The sequence below is a fragment of the Phalacrocorax carbo genome, unplaced genomic scaffold, assembly GCF_963921805.1.
Source record: "Phalacrocorax carbo unplaced genomic scaffold, bPhaCar2.1 SCAFFOLD_36, whole genome shotgun sequence".
NCBI classification, from domain to species: domain Eukaryota; kingdom Metazoa; phylum Chordata; class Aves; order Suliformes; family Phalacrocoracidae; genus Phalacrocorax; species Phalacrocorax carbo.
In genome coordinates, this window is record NW_026990495.1 from 708,831 (window position 1) to 732,063 (window position 23,233).

At 50.2% G+C, this 23,233-nt stretch overlaps 1 protein-coding gene across 1 annotated transcript; it reads right to left on the reverse strand.

Moving 5' to 3' along the window:
- Nucleotides 1–1,816: 1,816 nt before the first annotated feature.
- LOC135311295 (E3 ubiquitin-protein ligase RBBP6-like) lies at nt 1,817–12,918 on the reverse strand. Its single transcript, XM_064440420.1, is given in 12 exon segments — nt 1,817–2,975; nt 3,550–3,557; nt 3,813–3,989; nt 4,437–4,540; nt 5,290–5,462; nt 6,384–6,523; nt 7,014–7,110; nt 7,229–7,317; nt 9,157–9,201; nt 10,837–10,873; nt 11,624–11,723; nt 12,753–12,918. Coding segments are annotated over 12 exon segments (2,295 nt in total).
- Nucleotides 12,919–23,233: the final 10,315 nt, after the last annotated feature.

Here is a 23,233-nt window from a genome sequence, read left to right on the forward strand (position 1 = left end):
GCTTTCCTCGTAAGGGTCATCCAGACTTGGAGCAGCAAGAATTTGAATAATCAAAACGCTTTTGGTAGCACTTTGAGTAGCAGAGAAGGTTGGAAATTTAATTTGATTTCCAGGCAGTCGGAAACAATATAAAGTTGTCTAGGTTACTGTGGGCACTTCTAAGATGAGAGCTCTTGTAGCCAAGAGGAAAGGTAAATTCTGTAGTAGACTGCCAGGCAGCGCAGTCACAGCAAGTGCTTGATATGGGAGAGGAGAATACTTTGGGGCTTAGGGGTTTGGGTATTTTCCCCACCTCTGGGGGGAAAAAAACAATGTAGAAAAAAAGGGATACCTTGTGATGCTCCTTTCTCTGTTTTATTGTTGTGTAAAACTTTGTTGTTGCTGTAAAGCTCCCTGTTGTCACTGTGTTGCATTTTGCACGGAGGCTGAAGGACAGCCTGTGTTCTTTTGTTGTAGAGCTTTAGTACAGGCGTCCCCATGTGCCTGTACCTCTGCCCTCGCAGTCAGGGTTGTCCTGGGAGGGGTTGCAGGTGCTGAAAGGTCTGTCTTGCTAAAGACCTTGTAATAAAGCTGCACGCAGACGGCTTTGCGTGTTCCAGAGCAGCGTGCGCTTCTCCTCAGCAGGAGTTAGTTTTTTGTCGAACAGGCTGCTGTTGGTTTTGGGTGGCTTTTAAAATTTGTGTTCGCATTCACGGAAGTGCTGGTGTGCATTTAAAACTTTTTTGCTCTCCCTGGTTGCTATTTTGATTCTAAATGAGGACTGGTGACTTTTACTTTTACTTTTACTAAGCTACTATCTCCCTTCAACACTTTCTAAAAGCCTGTCCCACTGCTGATGGGCTGTGAGCAGTGGGAGGACAAGACTGAGTTTTGTCTTTTGTACGTAAGTCCAGGAAGTTTCTTGCATATAACTGATTTTCTATGTTTTCTTTGAGTTAATGGCTTCTACATAGGAAATGGCAATTGGTACGCTGGAATATTAGAATGCACCATTGCAGTTGAAGTGAACTCAGGTCAATAACTGTAGGAAATACAATAAACGCAGTGGCTACAGGTGTTGGTCATCTACTTCTGGTGGGCCTTTGTTTGGATGACCTACCTTGCAACCAGAGGGAAAATGAAGCATGGGGTAAGCTTGCAGGTTTTAAACTTGAATTGAAAAGTAAAAAAACTTGTGTCTTTTAAACACACAATATGCATCCCACTTTGAAGATACTAGTGTGCAGAGATTTATGACTAGTGATTACAGATGGTGGTTTGACATCGTATAGTCCTGAAGAGATTAAAAATGGGAGTGGTTTAATACTCCTTCTAATGTCACAAATACCCCCCTCCCACCAGGATCCCTCTGTCACTGTGATTCTTGCTGGGGAGGTGTAGGAATTTTACCCTCTGGGTCAGTGCAGCAGCCTGAAAGGGAGATGTGATCGATGTGCCCTATTTCTTGGGAATGATCTCCTGCTTCCGTCAATTCTCTTGGGGCAAAGTTTAGGCTTGCCTTTTAAAGGAAATCTGACTTATCAATCCCCACATTTTTCCTAATCATTTTTGAGACATCTCTGTTAGCTCATGGTGAGACGCTAGTTAGAAATGTAACACAGACATGCCAGGGAACACGCGAGGCTAAAAGAGTGTTAACTTTATTGATGAACATGCGATTTGTGTTTATACAGGTGCGAGTAAACAAAGAGAACAATAGCCATGCAATTGCCCGTATTCCAGAAATGGCTCTAACTTGGCTGATAAGGCACTCCCCTTCTATCCTCCCAACTAGCAACTACTCGCTGCAGGACAGCATCAAAACACCCTCATCCTTTCAAGAGGAAGGTGTTTTAACACTGCCTGACTTTGGCTAGTCCTCCTTTGCCTTTTTCGCAGGAGGTTCCAGTCGAGGAGATTTGTCACGACCCGTGTCCACCTTCTCGTTGGAACCTTCAGCTGGTTTTACTGTATTGTCCGTCTTAGGAGGAAGAGCCACTTCTACTTTCCGCTTGGCCTTGTCAGTCTTTGCTTTTGGCTTATCCTTCTCTTCTTCCTCCTTTTCAGACCCCAGTCTGAAAGCACTAGACTCTGTTTCCATAGGCTCATTTCTCACAGGGGTGGCATCGTCTCTGCTTGGGAGCCTGAAGACAGACTCCGCTGTAACACCTTCTGCTGCAGCTGCCTCTCTTGGTTTTCTCGCACCTTCCAACAACTCAGCATTTGGAAATCCTTCATTCCGGTGCTTTTTATCTTTATTGCCTTTCTTGTCTCCCAGTGGTTTTTCCACCTCTTTCTTTTTTGATGTTTCAGGATCTTTGATGCCACGGCTCTCCCTTCCACATGGTTTTTCAGGGTAATTTCCAGCTCTATGATGGTTTCTGTGCCTCTGCCCACCAGGATAATCCTGCCTACGTCCCTGAGCACATGGCAAATTCTCTTGTGTGGTGCCAGGTGGACCAAACCTACCTGGAGAAAAGTCCTCTCTGTTTTGTGGAGGTGGAGGTTGACAGCCAACAGCATAGCCCTTGTAAAACTTCTCACTCCGGTGGCTAGAGTTCCCTCGCCGTTCTCTGTATCTTTCCTTTTCAAATGGATCCCTCCAGTCACGGGATCTGCCCTCGTAAGCTTTCCTATCATATGGTGGAACCTCTCTGGACCTGTTAAAACACTCCCTTTCTCCTTCCCCTTGAGGTAGAGTCTGTTTAGTTGGAGACTGGCCCCTAAACACCGGAGACCTTGACCGTGAATGGTATCTTCTGTGCGGGGGTGACCTTAGCCTTGAATGGTGAGAGCCGCGTGACCTTGACCTGGAGCGATAGTTACGACTCTTCCCTTTGCCTCTTCTTGGATACGGCGGCGATCGCGGGGAGGAACGAGACTGGGAACGACTGAATGATCGAGAGTAGGAGTGAGTGGGGGAAGAACTGGATCTTGACTTGGTGTAGGTATACGAACTTCTACAGTAAGATGAAGCACTGCAGGGAGACTTGGACCTGAACAAAAACCACACAGAAAAAGAAAGAAAAACGGGTCACACTCCCCAACTTTTTTCCTCTCAAATTTGGTTTGCTTTGTTTGGTTTGGTTTGTTTTTTTTTTTATCCTCTCTCCATGTGTTTATGTAATGATGCTACTGCAAATTGAAGAACTTGTTAGCATGTAAAGTTTCTGCTTCCAAGTTTCTAGCCTGGCTTTCCACTTGATCCTATAATTATATTTAATTTTCGTATGTGATTACGGTTTCCCCAGAAAGTGTTGGTTTTTGGCAGTCCCCTTGTCAGTCCTGTGCTGATGTTTTATTTTAAATAATCTTAGTGCAAGCACAGATCCCTTTGTTAAAGGCAATTCAAAGTAAGCCATTTCAAAATTAATTACCGCTAGTGTTCTCCACAACTACCTGTGCGTACTTATTCATTGCAAATCAGCTGTTGCAGGAGTTACGTGTTACGGCCTCCTTTAACCAGGAGTAGTAGTACAGTTACCGGTAGTAATGCATTGAATTTCTGTGGGACACTTACAGTTCGCAGCCTGATCCGCCACCTGCTGAGCGAATTGTAGTGGCTCTCACTGGATGACCTGTTGCAGTGGGGAGGGAAAAAGAAAAAAATCCCATTCAGTTTATCTGAAGATAAGACTTTTAAAGGAATTCTAAAGTTAGCGTTACTTACCCGTTGTGGGTATTGATTGTCCTTGGGGGCCCAGACGACTCGGCAGTGCTGCTTGTCTTAGTAGCGGAACCTGACGGCCCTTGGCAAAAAACGGTTGGAAAGAGTTGGAAACGAAGCTCTGCTAAAAGACAAGGATCAGTGCCTATGCTGAAATCAAACTAACCTTCTCCTCCAACAACCCGCCGATTGGCTGAGAGGAAGGTTTAGAAAGGTTAGCGGCCGTCACCAGCGCGGCGGGAGGCCCGACAGTCAGGAGTGGTGGTGGAGGTGGTGGCGGTGGCGGCTGCTGCGGCTGCTGCTGCCGAGGGTAGCCAGTTCCATTTTGGAAGTTGTTCACAGCCTAGAGGCAGAAAAACACGGACAAAAAGGGGATAGGAAACTTCAGGAGGCACACAAACAAAAGGCTCCACAGAGGAACATCACTCGCCTGTTCCTGTAAATGCTATCAATCCTAAAATAAATCAGCAGGCAGGGGTAGGAACACATCGCATTAAGCGCCGGCATTAATGACTGGTAACTCAGGGTGTCTGTATTTAAAGCACTTCAGTGTCAACACCGAATTTGAAAGGGAGGCAATCATGTTAAAACTGTGACTTGAATTTGCCAGACTGTCTCTAAGGAGTTGTAAGCTTCTGTAACAAGGGATCATGCACTGGAGGAGTAAATAAATGTAGCCTTGTCCAATTTAGCCCTGCTTCAGGAGCTGCCGATTCATGTTTTCTTCCCTTTCAGCTTTTCAGGAATAGACTTCTCTTACAAGCAGTTCACGGAAAAGCCATCACGTTACCTGGCGTAGGATCTTGTTGGCAGCTAAAGCATCAGGAGAAACATCGCTCTGATGACACGTTGGGCAGGTATGATCCTCAGAATCCAGTAACGCTGTTCTAATACCTGTGTGCAATTAGAGTCGTCAAAATAGATTTTAGCCAAACTAAGGACGTTTTTGGGGTTCTCATCAGTTAGAAAACCATGTATATGATTAATGGGTGAAGATGATCTTGAATTGGGAACATGAAGCTCAAGTTCAGTAGCCTAATAATTTTCTAGTATGCAGCCAATAACGGTACAGCCCTGATGTTTCACTCCTGTAACATCTGGAGGTGTGGAGTAGGCGGTGTCTTGATGTCTTGACTCACCTTTTTTCCACTCTCTAGTACAGTGAGAAGTCACCAACCTCAGGGCTAGTGAACAAAAGAGACCTCAAAAACCCGTTAGCAGGTGTGAGTTCTGAAGGTTTCAGCCAACTCTCCCGTGGAGGAGAATGTGCATTAAATGCCCAAGTACCCGATTGCTGCAGACCACAGGAAGTCACCAGCGTTGGCTCTGTAATTTTGTAGGAGGGAAAGGGCTGTGGACAAACGAAATGCATTCGCTATCTAATAGTGTCATCGCCTGCGCAGTTACGCCCTCTTCTCATACTCGTCCTTCCACGTGCGAAGGGGATTTAACGAGATACATAAAAAGGAGGAAAAAGCTTTCGGCCTTTCTTTTGCCCTTTATAGGAGAAGAGTCCTTTCCTATTCAGGCTGGGCTTAAGTACTACATAGAACCGGTGACACAGTAATTTCCTGATCTCCTGTTTCTGCTTTCAGAGGATCAGAGGTGATGTTTTGAATTAACAGCCATGGGGTCACACTTACATTCGTCACAATAACTGTTTCCACAGCAGGGAATAACAGCTGCGTCGGTCATTATATCTTTACAAAGGGGACACAGGAGCTCATCTGGAATAGGCTCATCGGAGGGGGAGGAGGAGGCCGGCTCTTCTGGTAGAAAGGGAGGCTTTTCCTTCTTTCCTCTGGCATAAGCTTCCCTGGAGCGGGGTGGGGAAGGAGAGAGCAAAAAGTTAAAGGTGGGTCAAGGAGAACTTTTCCAAGCTTTGGCTTTTCTCAGGGGAAGAGAACAGGTGGAATTCTTCTCACTCCACATTAGCCTTCTAAAACGTAGGCCGCTAGTTGAAACTCCTTTTCTACAGCCACAGGATGAGAAGAGGGAGGGGGAACAATTTTCCTGCTGCAGACCTCTCCCATTCATTGGGTCAATGGAGAAATCAGCTCAGACTAGGCAAATAATTTTTTGACAGCTAGAAATTGTGTGAAATGAATCCCACCTCTCCTCTGTTGCCAGAGGGTAAAAGTAAATGGCAGGCTGAGGATCAAGTCAGTCTCCGAGTAATTAAGTTTTGGAAATGGAAGAAGTCTATGTTAGAGCTTCTACAAAAGGAGGTCCATGGCAGAACACCAGAAGTGCCACCGAGTGCATTTTAGAGCAGCCGCTCTTGTCAGCACACAGTAGTATTTTCTTAGTTTGTAGCAACAGGAGAACTGCAGCCTCTTTCACACAGGGGAGGTGATAAAAGTCAGAGGGGGAGGAAACCTCACTCCCACAGCAACTTGTTAACTTTTGCAAGGAGCCTTTGCAGCATCAGAGAGAAGCAAAACGCGCTTTCAAAGAGAACGACTCCACTGCAAACACCTCGGAAACCTTTTGCAGAAATACTGATTCTTAGCACGCCACAAGTTTAAGCAGCTTCCAGGGGCATGAACAGGAGGAGCATCCTATTTTAGGGCCTTGGGATTAGAAAGTATCACGGGTGTTAAGGTTAAGATGCAATGCCAGTGCTTCCTCCCCCGTAACTAGAGGTGCTGGCCCACTCGGCTGCATTGCCGCCCGGACATTGACGCACGGTTCCTCTCCTTCGCTCCTGGGTCAGTCCCGTTAGTCCCATACTTACGCATTAATAATTGGTATGGCATATTTTCCCGTGCTGGTCAGCATAGCACCCTTTGTGTTGGGATCTTTCACCTCCACCATGAAACTCCTTGGAATGCCCGTGCTCCTCCTAATTCTGGGAACAGGCTCAAAAGTCTTGTCCTGGCAGGAAAAGAAATGCAGGCGTATCTCCAGACCCACACTTAAAACGACATCTCCGTGACTGTTGTTAAATGGCAGGGACGCTCAGCCAGAGGCTTGTGTCATTACACCAGGCAGATATCCAATAGACGGGGCCAGCAGAAACATCCTGGTTTTGTACGAAATACTAAAAGCTGTGAAGTGTCTTTAGAAAGGGTTCAAACCCAAAATAAATTTCCAGTCATAGTGAAATACAGAAAAATATGCATGAAAGTTGACAGAGAAAGATCTCTGGCTATGTTTGTTGTGATGGCCTGGAAAAAAGAAAATTTTGCCTTGATAATTGCAGGTGTCCCTTGAATTTTGAAGGGCTTTGCAACTTTGCCATGTAACCTCTCTATTTCACCCCAAGAGAAACACGTCTTAATATGCGTGTTCATGTGTCTGTTACCTCACTGCCAAGGTAAAAAACAAAAACGAAGTAACACCAGAAGTCCCCCCCCAACCTTACCCCGTTTGTTGGGCAGTTCTTTATATAGTGGCCAGGTTTTCCACAACGAAAGCAAGTATATGATGGCGGAGGTAGACCCAGGCTGTTCTTCATGTAACTAGAAGGTTTTTGGGAGAAAAAGAAAAAGGGGTGCATGTATCTCTCTTGTTAAAACAACCATCTCTAGCATTCCTCCGTAATCGTTGGGGAACAGATCTGGCGTTATCAACACTTACTTGATTGGATCATATGCACGGCAAGACTGTATCATCATCGCTTTTATTTTGTCTTCTTCGGAAGCGCTGGCTTCAGCCAGACTGGCAGTCTGTGTAACAGGCCGTTAGTCGACACACACGTTAGAAACACTTTAGAGCCCCTGCTAACTTCTTCGTGTTAAGTGAGCTAACTACGGTAAGCAAAACCTGCAGGTTTCTCCAGCTGGCGGTGTCCTTTTACCATGCAAATTGTAATACAAGCCTTACGCAGAACTAGATCTTCATATGAAGGAAACCAGCTGATTTCTTGGTTTTTAAAGTACTATTTGTTCAAACGTTTTAATTACACACTAGTGCAGATACCAGCAGGGTCTAAGGGAGGGACTGTACATTCTTTGGACCGTCCAGCACCAAGCCTTCAGATCAGCCACTCCTGTCTTTGCTTTTAGGTGCATTCCTTCGCAAGAGCAACCAACTACTTTCAGCATTTTATTAAATGGTTGTTTCCTATACACAGTTTTTCCTCAACTGTAACATAATGCAGATCGACACCTATGAAATCATTTCCATTAACCGTGACAGAAAACTTCACAGACACTTGACTGATTTGCTTGAACCCAAGAGATGTACAAGACACATCCAAAACCCACAAAACATTTCTAGGGATAGGCGAAAGTTCAAATATGGCATTTCGTACATAGCAGTAATAAACCAGAGGACTTTTTACAACACATTGACTCCCTGCTGAGCCAGTCTGCGCTAAAGAGGGTAGAGTAAGTCACAGTTTTGAGCTGCTCTGAGGTGTTGTTCCTGTATTGTTCTGAAATACTTCAATGTTCTCAAAAGCTTCAATGTGTGCACCTCTTGGACGGCTTCTCACATTTTAGAGTAAAACTTCACCTAAGTTTACAGAACCAAGGACACGTTTAGGGACAGCACTAATGCAGACCAGTTTCTTCTGGTGGCTACCTTCCAAATGAATTATTTTTTCCAATATTTTTGCCACGTGTCCACAATTTCATGTCTGTGGTGAGAGAGGGAAGAAGTGGCTAGTGGGGAGAGGTTTCTCTGTCTTGGGAATGAACTCCAGCCTTTCTTTACAGAAGAAAGAACGAGCTCCTTTGCCTTAGGCCCTGCCTTCTCTGATCTTTGTAACTTTAAAGCCCAGGCACTGAATTGGCTAGCACTACGCCTTCTCACAAGGCGCAATGACTAGTGCTTTCCCAGCCAAAGTTACACATTCCCGGGCAAAAACCGCCAGCAGCTCCACAGCAAAACGCGGCGTGGCAGGAGTTCCAGAAGGTCACCTCCGCCAGCATGCCACACACAGGCATGGGTGTGTTCCTAGACACGGTTAGGGACATAATCACAGCGTACACAGTCTGCGTTCAAGGAAATCAGATTGTGTTGCCCACTGTATCTATACGACAGCTGATGAAATTGTGCAGCGGTCAAAGAATGGATCTGCAGCTCTGAGGACTAGAAATTCAGAAATAGCCCTGCAATTGTCCGTGTTCCAGGCACGCCTCTAATTTGGCTGCTCCACACCCCCTGGAATGTCCGTCCCTTACAGCCAGTGACATGCTTCTGTAAAAATAGCGCTCCTCCCCAAAGCAGAACTAACGGAATGTATGAAACAGGGCAAACAGCCTCTGAAGTGCTTCTCCTTTGTGTCTTGAAGATGAGCACTAGTGCAACGTGACGTTGGTGCTGGTAAGGTTCTCCCCTTCTATCTCCCCAAAGTGGCAACTGCTCTTTACAGGAGAGGATCAAAGCATACACACATTTTAAGGTTAACATAAATACTTGACATTATTAAGAATTAAAGTAAAGCATTGTTCGCATTACAACAGTTATACAGCTCTGGATCACAGTGCAAGATTTAAAAATATGAAGCAAACACTTTTTTTTTTTTTTTTTTGAAGTATTTGGTAAGAATATAGATATACCTGAATAAGCTGGGACAGAGAAGCAGATGCAGAGGAGTCATCCATCTGTTCACAAAAAATTAAACACATATTCAAGTTGTACAGTCCAAACATAGCAATAGTTAACCTCTACCGTAGTCTGAAAGTCTGCACGATGCGCTCCGAGTGTGACTGCAAGAGGCATTTCCGACCTCGTGTCATTTGCATTTGCTCAAGGCAAAGTCCAAAGCTACGCCAGCTTAAGAGTGCCCGTGCGGTTAATGAGAAGAAACTAGACTAACCAGACCCGCTTGAGATCAGCTTGTTGCTCCAGAGTATCTCAGAGAGGGAACCTTGTCAAATGGGTCAGGAAGGGTAACTGATGTACTGTTCAGCACGTTTGCCCAACGGCCACCTTCCACGGCCCTCCAGCCCTGGGTCTTTTTTTGTTTCCTTTATATTTCTACTGAAGTATTTCCTGCCAGTCCCTCCAACCAGTCAGTTAGAACCAACATCTCCATGAAACTTGTTTGCCACCCTAAGGCAATACTGCAGAAGAACTGGGGAGGGGCGGGGACACGACTCGACACCCCCCAACCCCCAAATAATCCAAAATCCAGAATCGACAGTCAATGTATGAACTGCCATTTCAAACGGAAGACTAATCAGAAACTAAAGAGAACTAAAGAAACTGAACAGAAGACTAAATCAAAATCCAGGCTATTACCAGTCAAGCATTTCCTTCTGTTACTTATTTATATTTCAGCAGCAGAAGGACAGTGTTTTCCAACCTGATGAAAAATGCCCCACAAAGGCCCCAGGCTCTAACCTTGCGCCAAAATTTGTACACTGGGTTTCAGGTATTTTCATTTGCAGACAAGCTATTAGATGAAGCTGCTGCATCAGAGACAGCGGGAAGAGCAAATGCAGAACTTTAGAATACCACTTTGTGTAGCAACGATATTTACATTCAGGGCAATCTGTTAAAGACATTCAAGTACTTGGAGGAGCCCAAATAATATCACTGCAAATAAACAGTTCCAGGAACAAATACCCAGGTATTCAAAGGCACGGAAAGGACTCGTTTAGCTGCCCAGAACTGTCCTCAGAACGTAGGGCGTATGTCAGTTTTAGTTTTTGTTTGAACCCCCACGTCAAAGCCAGAAACAGTACCAAGTTTAACAACAATGGTTTCTCGGTGTTTTTTATGAACGTTTTCAAAAACCGTTGGGCAAAGCAAGCAAAAACAGAAGCTAAGTGATACAAGGTGAAAATGGCAAAAATACACTCCGGAGCATTTTCATTGCAAGAAACACAAAGCGCACAAGCAGCTACGCCAACAGACACGTTACTAGCTGTAGACAGACAGATGGAGAGCACGGCACCACGTCCAGTTGTGCAAACCTTGAACCTACATCGCCTATAACCAATCGTACCTTATCTGTACAACACAAAGCCATTCAGGAAATAGCCTCGCATATTCAGGATGAAATACAATGCGTGACAGGGCACAAATACCAATAGTCCCATGAGAACTGTGCAAATGATGGCATTACGCAGTTCTTACTATGCTGAATCAAATCCATTGTCTTTGCAGCATAGGCTATGTTTTACTGGAAGAAATTATATGAAGCTACTGTTTGGAAAATTTCATACAAGGCTACGTTGTTCAGAATTCAGTGCAGTGTGCAGAAAAAGGTGTGACCCTGTGCTTTTACATACTGCTTTTGGTGTTGCGCTCACTGGCTCCGTTCGACTTCTGGAAGGAGAAAGAAAGGAAGGTGATCAGAGCTTAAAATAGAGCACTTGTGCCCCACATCAAGCAGTGAAACAGGTTATAAAACCTGCCCGTCAGGACATTGTTCGGATAATCTAGTGAATGTGGCCATCTATTCATACACATAAACTGTTCTCATTCTCAAATTCTCACATTCAGTGCAACTAAAAAAAAAACCCAAATCCCAAAATGACCACAACAATCCTGTAGGCAGGATCACGTTTGAGTAGCTGTAATCTCAACCAATACACCCCAGATCTGGGGCCTCAGAGTACCTGCCATATCCTGCCTCCTCCCGCAAATGCAGGAAATAGCCAAACACTGACAATCGGGCTCCTCTGGGATGGGAACAAATTCTAAGCGTACACTACGGTGCGTATCTGTCTTTACTCTGAAAGCAATACAAGCAAGCCCATAGCATAAGGCATCTCTCCACCTGGGGGAAACAGCATCTACAGCTCGGGTCTCAGAACAATCAAGCCCAAGAACAAACCCAACAGAATCATCTTAGAAGTTACCGTTGTTGGAGCCTGAAGCCCATGTCCCAGCAGGCCTAAAAAGGTCAGTCTGCTTTGGGACAGGTCCATTGAAACCTACCCCAGGACAACAAAAACTAACAGCCGCTTTAACAAGGGAGATGCAGTTGGAGCGCCACTGGTAAACTAATATCCATTAAACCAGTGACCTCACTGAACCCCCTAGCAAAGACTACACCGCTTTACGGATACTCACGTAACAGAGGTTCTGCTGGTAGCTTTAACTCCTCCAGCAGGGATCCTTCTGACAATTACCGAGGAGTTCCTCGGAATCAGGGCGTCATCATCTGTGTATTCTGAAAACAACATCAGTACAGAAAAAAGCAGTAGTCAGTTTGTAAGAACGTATATCAGTATGTCATTACACAGCACTTCAGAGAATCCCTTTACAGAGAGAAAAGCAACCTTTTATAGGTAACACCGACTTTTATCGTCTCAACACACTCAACAAATGCAGATCAAATTAAAAGGAGGCACAGGCTTTTTGAAGGGACTTCTGCCTTTGCAGAACATGACTCCATGGGCAGATATTCCACTGATATTTAAAATCCTGTTTTCTTTTCGCTTAGGTTAGCATTGCTTCTGTTACTAGATCTCCATTATGAAAAGTTACCGTGGGGATGGGAAACCCTCACCGGGTTGAGAAATGAGCATTGAGGACAGGAAACCATCAGCAGGATGGGACGTCATTGAGACGGGCAGTTGCTGTGGCATGAGAAATGAAACCCTGGCAGGGCTGGCTGAGGCAGGTGCTGGTGGAATGATCGCCATGGGGACAGAACCCCAGAACACTCTTTGCCCCAGACAAACCCCACACTGACCCGCTGCCATGGCAGGTACAGCAGCAGGCTCCTGCTCCTCGTGGTGCTCCTGCCCTCCAGGTAACCCCCCAAGGGGCTCTGCCCACCAGTAGCTCACCCCACCACCCCTCTTTGCTTCCCCCAACAGAGAGGTTCCCTCTGCAGCTGCCGACGGCATCGGAGGTGTCCGACATGCGCTTCACCACCACGGCCATGCCGCCACCGGTCAGTGCCTGTGTGCTGCCCTCTGCCCCAGGGCTGCCGGTGTCCGGTGAGCCTGCCCGGCTCCACACCGTCACCTACCAGCGGGGCCAGCCCACCGTCTGGCAGGTGGTGCCAGGGCCCCTGGGGGCGCCGGGGCAGGTGGTGCAGGGCCCCTGCGGGTTGTCGCTTTCCACAGTGGTGCAGGTCCCCGCTGGGGTGCAACTCCCTACTGGGGTGCTGCTCCCCCCTGCAATGCAGCTCCCCGCCGGGGTGCAGCTCCGCACTGGTCCCCGAGGCCCCGCGCCCGCCGCCCCCACGCACCTTCTTTGGTCTGGGCGTTGGAGATCTGCAGGTCGCTCCTGGTCGCCTTCAGCTTCTCGCGGCCCATGATCTGGCGCTTGAGGTCGCGCAGGGTGATGTGGAGGCCGCTGAAGGTGACCGTATCATAGTTCAGCCTGGAGAAGAACTTGTAGTGGACACAGGACATGGTCGGGGCCAGGCGGTGCCTGCTCTGGGATGGCGCCTACTGCAGCACGCGGTGTCATGGTCCTCTTATATGCTCAGCACATTATGAAGAAAGACCTGCATCATGTGGGTGTGGCAGCCCCGCCCTCGTTGCCCTAATGCCGAGTGGCCCTTAGGGGAGGGGGTTCCAGCAGCCTGCTGTCCTGTCACCCCCCAGGTCTGTCGCTGCCCGGTGTCCTGTCACACCCCGAGGTCTGCGCTGTCCCTCCCGCCACCCCCTGGGCCTTCGCCACCCAGCGTCACCTCCCATCAGCCCCGGGGCCCGCGCTGGCTCTCCCAACAGCCCTGGGCCCATCACCGCCCCATGTCCTCTCACCCCCACGCCTCTCACCGCCCGCTCTCCCTCCTGCCACCCCCCCAGGCTGACACCACCCACTGCTCCCTCCTGTCGGCAGAGAGCCAGGGCAAGACAGCCTGGGGATGAGGCAGCGGTTTGAGTGTATCTTGTTGCATTTATGGAAGGTTCCGCCAAAGAAGGCAATGACCATGTACGGTTATTGCCATAACCCAACGTAATTCCCCACAGTGGCACATCCGCACTTGCTTGAACTCTGGAGGGGAGGACAAGGAAGTAAGGAATGAACCCTTAGCCTTAGGAGGTGCCCCAGGACACTATTTCTTGCTTTCTCCACCACCACAGCTGCTGCTGCAACAGCCTCAGTCCATGAAATCAGGCCCTGAGTTACGAGGTCTAGTTCTCCTGAGGAACATGCTGCGCCTTGCTGACCTTTTGGGGCCAACCGGCTGTCCCTCCTGTTCAGGGAAATCTGATAGAAACTGATTGTTGTAGCCTGGCAGGGCTAACGCGGGAGCTTCCACGACTTCTTGCTCTAGATCTTTCAGTGCCTTCTGGGTTTCCAGAGCCAGGAAACCCTTCTGAGTTCAGGGCTGCCCTCTATATCCAAGGGATGGTTATTGTTGCTCTCGGTGTCTCTTTGCTTCTCCTGTTAATGGTGCGTGGGAAGCGTAGGTTTTAATACGGTAGCCTTGCTTATAAGCCTGTGGTGGAATAGGGATTATACATATTCAGCCCATAATTTGGCCATCGCCATGGGGCAAACTACAGCAGCAGGGGCAAACAAGCCCCACTGTTGGCTATGCACTCAAAGCCCACCCGCTACCTGAAAGCAACTCTCCTCGGTGTCTGTCGTGTTGAATTCTCAGTGGTACAAGGACAGGCATCTACGTGATGAGTTTTCACTGAAGAAAGGAAGGGTACCGCCCTTGCACCAAGAAGGGTTTGTCGCTAGTCTGAAGGGAGAGCCCTGCCTGTGCTTGGAGAGCAAAGCTGTTGACAAGCTTACTCACTCTGTAGGGGCTGGGAACTGGAAATGCCAATAGAGCCTTCAAATTAATAGGATGGGTGGACGTGGACCATTCAGCCCTTAGGACCATACAGACAAAAAGGGGAGCCTTATGCCTGGAACGTTCCATAGATCTTTTCCTAGGCCTAAAGGCAGTGGGTATTCCTCCACAGATTCTTTCTAAGCCTTGCTATATACCACATCTGCTGAATGTGGAAGGGAGATTTTCCAGAAGACCTTACATAGGACCTACTCCAATAAGCCATCACGCTGTAGATTTCTTCCTGGATGGAGTCTATTGGGATCAGCAGACTCTGAGGCAATTCACAGATAGATTAACTTGATAGGCTGCAGGAAGGCATAATCAGACTAAAGCTAATGTTAAAAGTTTGGTTGCCACTATGGGCCTAGAACCTGTGTATCTGTTGCTTTAATAAACTGCACTATTCATTAATCTAGCCGTGATCGTTCTCATTGAATGTGACTGGCCCTAGAACACGACATTGGGCATCTGCCAAATCAGTTACTAACAACAAATACTCTGATGAGCGGTTACTTCTACAACCCTTGGAAAATAAACCATTGACCAAGTTGGAGACTAAGCCTGGATTTAGCCAAACCTAGATTCCTCTCGGAGAAGGAGTTTAGAAAGCAAGGGGGTCCTGTCTGAACCACGTGACCCAACGGTAGGATCTCCCCCTAGCCACTCCTCAGACTCTTACCTTTAACCCAATGCAGGGGCACCCCAAATGGGCCTTTACACAGGGTTCTTACACCCTTCAGCTGGTCAGGTGCAAGGTGACGTGACCAGTCACTAGCACCCACGCTACCGATTACTAATCATAGTCAAACTTTGCAGAGCAACCCCGATGTCCCTGCAGTCAGTCTTCCTCGACTTACTGATCTGTGCTGCCAGACAATGCTGGGAGGGTTTCAAAGATGTGTCAGAGGGGCTAGGACGCTGGCATTATCTTGGGTGACCTGGGGTATCCTTATCCTTCATGGACAGCTCTAAGCTGCCCAGATGCAAAGCCCTTCTTTCCCAGGGCCAGGCTGTTTAGTTGGTTGGTTTTGGTTTGTTTGTTGTTTGTTGTGTTTTTTAATACTGGGCTCCCTTGATTTACTTCAGCGTCAAGAATAGCAAAGCGTCCAGGGAAACTCCACTCCCTCATCACAGTACAGCGTATCATGTGAACTCATCATATTGACATCTACAAAGCTAATAGACTTTCCTACAATAAAGACTGGTTGATTCACTAGTTAGGGAAGGGAATTTTCATAACGTGCCCTATGGGTCCCACCAGCCAGGGCCCCATCAAGCCAGTGACAGGCTGACGGAGAGCCTGCAGGGATGCCATTGGGGGAGGACTGGTCTCCTTTAGTGGTGAGATTTGCTGCTGCAAATCAGAAATCCCCTGCAGCACTCAGGGCATGTCAGCGTCCCTGACACAACCGTCCGTGGCATTTCATTTCATTTGATCCCTGCCATTCCTGAGACTGACACGGCCACCTGGCAGCCCCCAGCCCCAGGACTACAGCCCCTGGCATGCTCTGCGGTGCTCCTGCCCTGCTGTCTGAACCTGCGGGGTCACCGTCCCCCAGCCCCGCTCTGCCCCACTGCCAGGCCCCATGGTCGCCTCTGTGGGGCTGCCCAGATCCTGGAGCCCCCGTGGAGCAGGGGGGAGGAGGAGGAGGAGGAGGAGGAGGAGAGAGGGACAGAGCAGCGGAGAGGGGTGGGACGGGGCAGTGGGGGGGCCAGGGAGGGATCGCAGATGGACAGAGGGACGAGGAGAACGAGGGAGGAGCTGGGCAGGGAGTGGAGAAAGGAAACCCCTGGTAAGGAGCAGGCACAGGGACAGGGAGAAGGGGCTGGAGGGGAAGGGGCAGGGGGCAGCCAGGACCATGGTGGTGAGCAGCGGGACGAGGGACAGAGAGAGCAGAGGAGGGCAGGAGGAAGGGCAGGAGGAAGGGCAGGAGGAAGGGCCCAACACAGGCAGGGCGAAGGAGCGGGACAGAGGGTAAAAGGTGAGAGGAAAAAGGAAGGAGAGAGGGAAAGGGAGAGGCAGGGACCGAGAGCAGGACACAGAGAAAAGAAGCAAAACTCTGCAGTCAGTCCTATAATCTAGCAGCTAACTGCCTCTTCTCTGAAAAGATGCAAAAACTGCTTTCAGTGATGACACAAGCAGCTGCACAAAGCACTTGCCTTGTCCTGCCCTATCACCTACTCCACAATCCTGCCTCCCTTCTGCTGTTAAATCCTGTTCCTGCAAGAGAAGTGACAACCAGTTGGTGTCCCCTCTGTGGCATCTTACCTGCATCTTCCCGAGCTGGACAGCTGGTGGGAACTGCCACCCTCAGCCCCGGCTGAGCTTGAAGTCTTCTCCTGGCACAGGCACAGCTCTGGGTGTGCATGGTGCGTACCATGCTTCCTGAAGGAGAAGAGCAAGACTCAGACTTATTCCTGGGCAACGTCCAGCTGGGAAGACCCGATATGAAGGCAGGTTTGCCGCAGGTCCTGCGGCTGCTCCAGGGGTCCTCCCTGTCCCCAGCTCAGCCACAGCTCCCACATCTGGCTCTTTTCTAGCAGGATTTTGGAAAGCCCGTTCCCAGCTGTGAGCGCCAGGCCAAGGGCACAGGGCAGAAACAGCCCCCTCCCACGAAGGCCCCAGCCCCCAACTGGCCCCTGCCCCAAACTACTAAAACCTCCAAGCAGGCTCTCCCTGTAACTACACTATCTTCAGTTTTAAGAAAAGAAACCACACGCTGCCGGATCCAGCAGTCCAGCTAAGACTGTTAGAGGGTGATTGGGGATTCAGCTCCACAACAGAAGAATTTCCATAAGAGAGTCTCAGCCACCGTGATGGTCATCACTGACCCACAAAAGCTGCATTGTCAAAAATCTTACAGCTAATTAAAATTACCCTCTCCTCCCCAAGTCTTGCTTCTTCTCGTACCCTCAGACTACCACAATAATAATCATGTAATTATTCTGTAATTACCACTGATCTGAACCCCCTCCAAAGCATTATTCCCTGAACTGATTGACAGCACTGGTGGTAAGGGAGAATCATAGAACCATAGAATTGTTAAGGTTGGAAAAGACCCTTTGGACCGAGGCCAACCGCTAACCTATCACTGCCAAGTCCACCACTAAACCATGTCATCAAGCACCACGTCAACCTTTGTTTTGAATACCTCCAGGGATGGAGACTCAGCCACTTCCCTGGGCAGCCTGTTCCAATGTTTGACAACCCTTTTGGTGAAGAAGTTTTTTCTAATGTCCAACCTAAACTTCCCCTGGTGCAGCTTGAGGCCATTTCCTCTTGTCCTATTGCTTGTTACTAGGTAGAAGAGTCCAACCCCCACCTCACTACAAGCTCCTTTCAGGTAGTTGTAGAGAGCAATAAGGTCTCCCCTCAGCCTCCTCTTCTCCAGCGTAAACAACCCCAGCTCCTTCACTCCAAGTTCTGGCTCTGCCACAGATTACCTGATTACAGGCCCTGAGAGCAGCTTCCACCGACGGTCACCTGCTACGCACCAACAGGAACAGCACTGGCTTCTCCCCTGCCCACCTCCGTGCTCGCGAGGAGGTGTTCACACACGCCTGGCAGCTGGCCTTGCTGCCTGAAAACCCTTGCTGTGCTGCCTAAGGCCATGAAAACTGTCACGCTACGGCTGTACGCACACCACTGTTCCTCATCCCGAGTGACACTGCCCACTCCTGTGTACTCCCACCTGCCCACAGCCGTCTGTCGTTTTCAATCCTGTAAGCATTTTGGAAAAGCACACTTTTGTTTTTGTAATACCTGCTTTGAGCTCACTACAGGACAGGCCCGGAGTCCATGGCTATGGCTGGTAAAGTCCGTAGCAATACAGAACTGCGCCGGGATGAAGAATACCCAGTAGTTGAGCTCATTTCAGTTGTTTAAGCCAAGGCTTTTGGCTAGAACGCAGTCAAGAATGCTTAAAACCAGAACTACCCTCCACTCCCTCCTTGACTGGCACCTCTCTCTTCGTCAGTTCTTTGCATTTCTTTAGTTCCTGGGCAGCACATATCAAGATTCTCCTGTTTAAAAGAAACAAGAAAGATCGGTCACAAATATGCAGAAAACCTGCCAATCACATACAGGGTACCCACAGAGTAGCGTTATCAAGGCCCTGCATACAGACAAAAGACTAAGTTAAGGCACTGGGGAGGAGAGAGCAGGAACAGCCCTCTGGCACCCACGTGGGGTAACAAGGGTGTCACTTAATCCCAGCTGCCGCATACACTGTACCTGCTTCCATCGCCCCCCGCCCATGAATTGCTTTCCAGGCTCTTCCCTCTCAGCGCAGCTTGGATGTCTGCACTCTGGCTCAGGGCTGACTGGGTGACCTTCTCAGTGCTTTCACTTTGCTTCAGGCTTGGTATGGGCACGAGGCCTCATCCCTTTGGCTTGGCCCCCCAGCAGCAGGTGGGCAAGTGGCAGGTTTGCGAGTGGTTTGATGGAACTGCGCTTGTACACCTAGCAGAGATTAACCACCAGCCAAAGAGAAAGCCCACAGAAACTGCCAGAGAGTAGCAGAAAGAAACATCAGGGCTGGTCACTGTTCGATACACAGGTTTTGGAACTTTGGAGACTGGAGCTCCCAACAGGCTCGGCTCTTTGAATGGAAACGTCCTTCAGCTTTTGATCCTGAAAGAAATATTACAGACTGCCCCATCCCTCCTTTGCCGGTGCCTGAAGCCTCTGCCTGTCCATGCCCACTTCTCTTCCGTGCTTACAAAGTAGGTTTAAGCTGCAAACCAGTCAGTACTACAAACTGGCAGCCAAATGCCTGCGCTCTCACAGGTGTGGAAACTGCAGTCAAAGACAACACAGGTACCATGACAAGCCTTCTCGTCTGGCTTAGGTTTTAAAACGCAAGGTCTTCTCACCCCCTCTCCTGCCATTGCGCTGACTGCAGCATTGCGCATCCCCTGGCTTCTCAAGCTCTTCCCCAGCAGTCTCCTCCTGGCCACTCTGCTACACGCTGCTATATGGTCTCAGGGAACCAGATTCTCGATCTACTCTAGCATCTCCCAGTAATGAGAAAACAGACATGCTCTCCCAGCACACTGTGCTCCTCTCACCTGTTCTGCTCTCTCTGCATTGCCCTCTCCTCATCTCCAGACACCAGTTTTGACCTTCAGCCAGATCTCCACTGCTTGTAAAATTCCCCCGTTTCAAGGAAATCAACAAGATGACCACCTCCTCCTGATCCTTGTCTCTCAAGGGAACTTTGCTCTGGCAACCAATACAGAGAACAGCAGAGCGATCACAAAAGCATCAAGGCTTGCCCCAGAGGTAGGTGGGATGAGGTTTGCTGCTCTTCTGCAGGGAAGCACAGCACAAAGAAAACCTTGTGAGGTTTAAGCATTAACAACCTCACTGGGCTTCCACTGCCTTCTGCAGGCCTCTCGCCATTAACATGGCAAACTTCCCAGCAGGCTTATTTTGGCTTGGCCTAGACTATCCGCTAACATCTGCACTGCCAAACCCTTGTACACCTGAGTGTGCTCCTCACAGCTCCATCCCGCTGTACCCTGTGGGATGTGAGGCTCAGGGTGAGCAGGGCTGCACAGATACATGCTGGAAGGCAGCACAACAGGAATATATATATATATGAGGCTGGTGGAGGAAATGTTGAGTATCGACACTGGGAAATGGGATTGACGCCAGTTCAGTCTCTGCAGCAGGATCCAGGACGCCTCAGTACTGAGCAGTGACTCTCTTTGGAGACCATGAGGCAACGGGTACCCTCGCTCCCGCAACCTGCTCTAGCTGACATCTCATTTCTCGCACCCCTGCCCTCTCCTTCCCCTCCAGCTTTCCAGACTCTGGCAGTCGTCCTCTGAGGGTAAGACAAGAGAAAGTGCCCCTTGCTGAAACAACACCATTTCCTCCACTGCAGCCACCCTAGGCCTGCACACATATGGCAGCGGCAGCACTTCACTCCCATTCTGCTCCCTACCTGCCCCCAGGATGACCTGAAGGAAGCCTGCTCCCAGCATCTTCCTCGTGCCCACAGCAGCCTCCCCAAAGAAGGCGACTATTGGCCGCTTCTGTTTGCGCAGGAGGTTATGCGGCGTGACAAGATCCTGGGGTGCACACAGAAGGGGGTGCCACCCTTCCCCCAGGGCCGGCGGCTCTCTGGTGGTGAGCACGGGAAAGCTCAGAAAACACCCCGAGAGCGCCCTTACCCAGAGTCAATGTGCCAGGAGGTGTGACACCATCGGGGGTGAAGCAGCCTAACGCTCCAAAACTGTTCTTCTCTCTCCTCTTCCCTGTCTTCTCAGGGCTTCCCTCAGCAGGGTTTGCTCCTGACTTCTTGCAGATGCAAACAGAAACCCTTCTGTTACGGCCGAGGAACTGACTCACCCATGAGCTATTTTTCAGAAAGGGCTACGGTTACTTGTCTGACATAAGCAATGCCCAAACAGAGTTTCTGATGCACCTCCTGAGCACAGGGTTGCCAACAAGGGATTGCCAAGACTCAGAGTAACTCACATCACTTAACAACCCACAAGAGGCAATTGCATGTGAGAACAAACACAAAGAAAGGAGTCTTTTCAGAATCGCTATCCACTTCTTTTTCATGTCCATATTTTCCTCACCACGGGAAGGAAACACAGACTCTGCAGCCCCTGCAGCCAAACACAGTTCTGCGGGTAGGACAGGGGGAGAAGAAAGTAGACAGATCTGAAGAGGGAATTTTCAACTCTGTGAAGAGTCAAGTAGAAACAGGTGCAAAGCGCAGCATCAATTTACAGAAATTCAAACCTGATGGAGCTGAGGGGTAGAAGTGACTGTTACACAGAACTAGCGGGGAGCACTGCAGTCAAAAGGGGAAGGAAGACAGACAGCTCTAACCACACATTCTCACCTGGTTGCCTTAAACAAAACAGGCTTGAGATCCCGATTGTTCACTTCACCCTGGAATAGTCCCATTCCTCGCCTGAAAGCTATTGTGTGCCTGGCTGAGGACAGATGCAGTCCACACAAGGAGCAATCAGAGCTAAACACTGCGCTTTCCTTGGAGAAGTTTCCTTGGAAGTAATATATTAAAAAGAAAAACCCAAACAACTTGTTATTTCAAGAACCAGGAACAAAACCTCCCTGACAGGTTGACTGGAAGTTGCTGGCTGCGTGAAAACCATCCACCCTCCATCCCCCCATTTCCCAAAAGCCGGCGGCAGAGCTTGGGCAGGGGGAAAGGCACATATCAGACCTTGGGGCCGAGAGACGAGCTCAAGCATCTGCCGAGGGAGCTGCATCCAACCAGGAGCGCTCCCCGCTTGCTTCTCTGACAACAAAGCCCCGGTGCGTGCTCTCAGCAGGAGGGAGGAACAACTTCCATGTCTGGAAATCCCCATGTCTGAAAGGCTGTCAACAGAGAGGAGCTTGTCCCTGAGCATGAGACCCACCTGAAGGCCTGGGCACAGCCAAGGCACCTGGCCTGTCCCCACCAGAGCATGCCTGCTCCAAAGCCTGGGGCCACCTTTTGGCAAGGAGGCTGCTCAAACTTCCCCTGCCCTGCGGGCATGAAACACTGACCTCCAGCTGTGCGGGCTGGGGCTGGCGACCCTCGGGGCAGCAGCAGGAACCGCTCTGCCCCTGGCTGTGGGGCCGTCCCTGGGGCTGAGCGCTCAGGCCCAGGGCTGGTGGCCTGGGCCACGGCAGGGCCCGTGGGCAAGGTCTCCAGGTCCCTCCCCACAGACCCACCCGCACCCGCAGATCCCTGCTCCTGCAGCTCCCCCGGCACCCCCCTCAGCCCGGCTGCCCCCGGACCCCCTCACCCATTTCTCCTCAGGCCTCTCGGCCTCTGCCCCCTCCGGCCCCGCCCCAGCCCGGCTGGGACTGACTGGCCGCCTCCGGCCCCGCTGATTGGCTCAGCCGTGGCCAATGGTGTGGCTGTTGCCGGGCGGGCACAGGCAGCCGGGGCCTCTCCTCACAGGGCTGCCCTGCGCCCGCTGCCCCCGCAGCTCGCTCCTCAGCCCCCCGGGACACTGGGCTGTGCAGAGACGGCCTTCGGGAAGGGCCATGGCACCGGGCGCTGCTCTCTCAGCGGTATCGCGGTGTGCGCAGCTCTGCATCCCTCGGGCCGCTCGTGGGGGCTGGGCCTGCCAGGGAGGGAGGGCAGGGGGCAGGAGCGTCGGGGAGCTGCCCTGCCGCGAGGGGAGCTGCCCCGGGTGTGCTCTGCATCAGCAAGTCTTTCCCAAGATGCGGGTCGGTCTGTGCTCCAGCCACAGCCCTGGGCGGGAGGAGCCGCGTGACGGGAGCTGCTGGCATCGGCCAGGCCGGCACCTGGCAGGAGACAGGGCCCTGCCCCGGCTCCCAGTGCCCGTGCTGAGCCCAGCGCCCAGGGCCTTCCTCAGGCCTCGCCTTCCCCTGAGCGTGGCGGGGAGAGACGCCCTGTCCTGGCGTGGCCCAGGGCATCCTCCTGTGTCCAGAAGGAAGGATAGGACCCCCATCGCTCTCCCCACGTGGCCTGACTACTGTCCTTTGCGTCTGTCCCCAGGGCTCCCCAGCGCTGGCAGGCCCCGCGGGGCTTCAGGGCCAAGCAAATGCTGGGGCACCAGGGGCTCCTGGGGCTCAGGGCAGCTTCGGGCATCTCCAAAGCCAAGGCGCAGCTACCCCTTTGCTTCTGCAGATGCAATTGTTTGCTACCTGCTTCGTGGTCAAAAAGGTATCTCTTCATGGCACATGGCCTGGACAGAAGCCACTTCCCGGTTAGTCTGGGAGGACTTCAGGGAAACGAGGAAGTCACAGCATGCACACAGGTATGAGGACAGTGAAAAGGAGCCCTATCAAGGCTTTTGCCCTTTTTAGCTCTGAACTCTGACGTTTGTGTGCTTTCCAGCACCCAAGTCAGCTTTTTTTCCTCTGAGCTGCACAGCTTTACCCCAGCAAAATGAGTTGGGCTGAGCTGGCCTTCGAAATAACTTGGTTT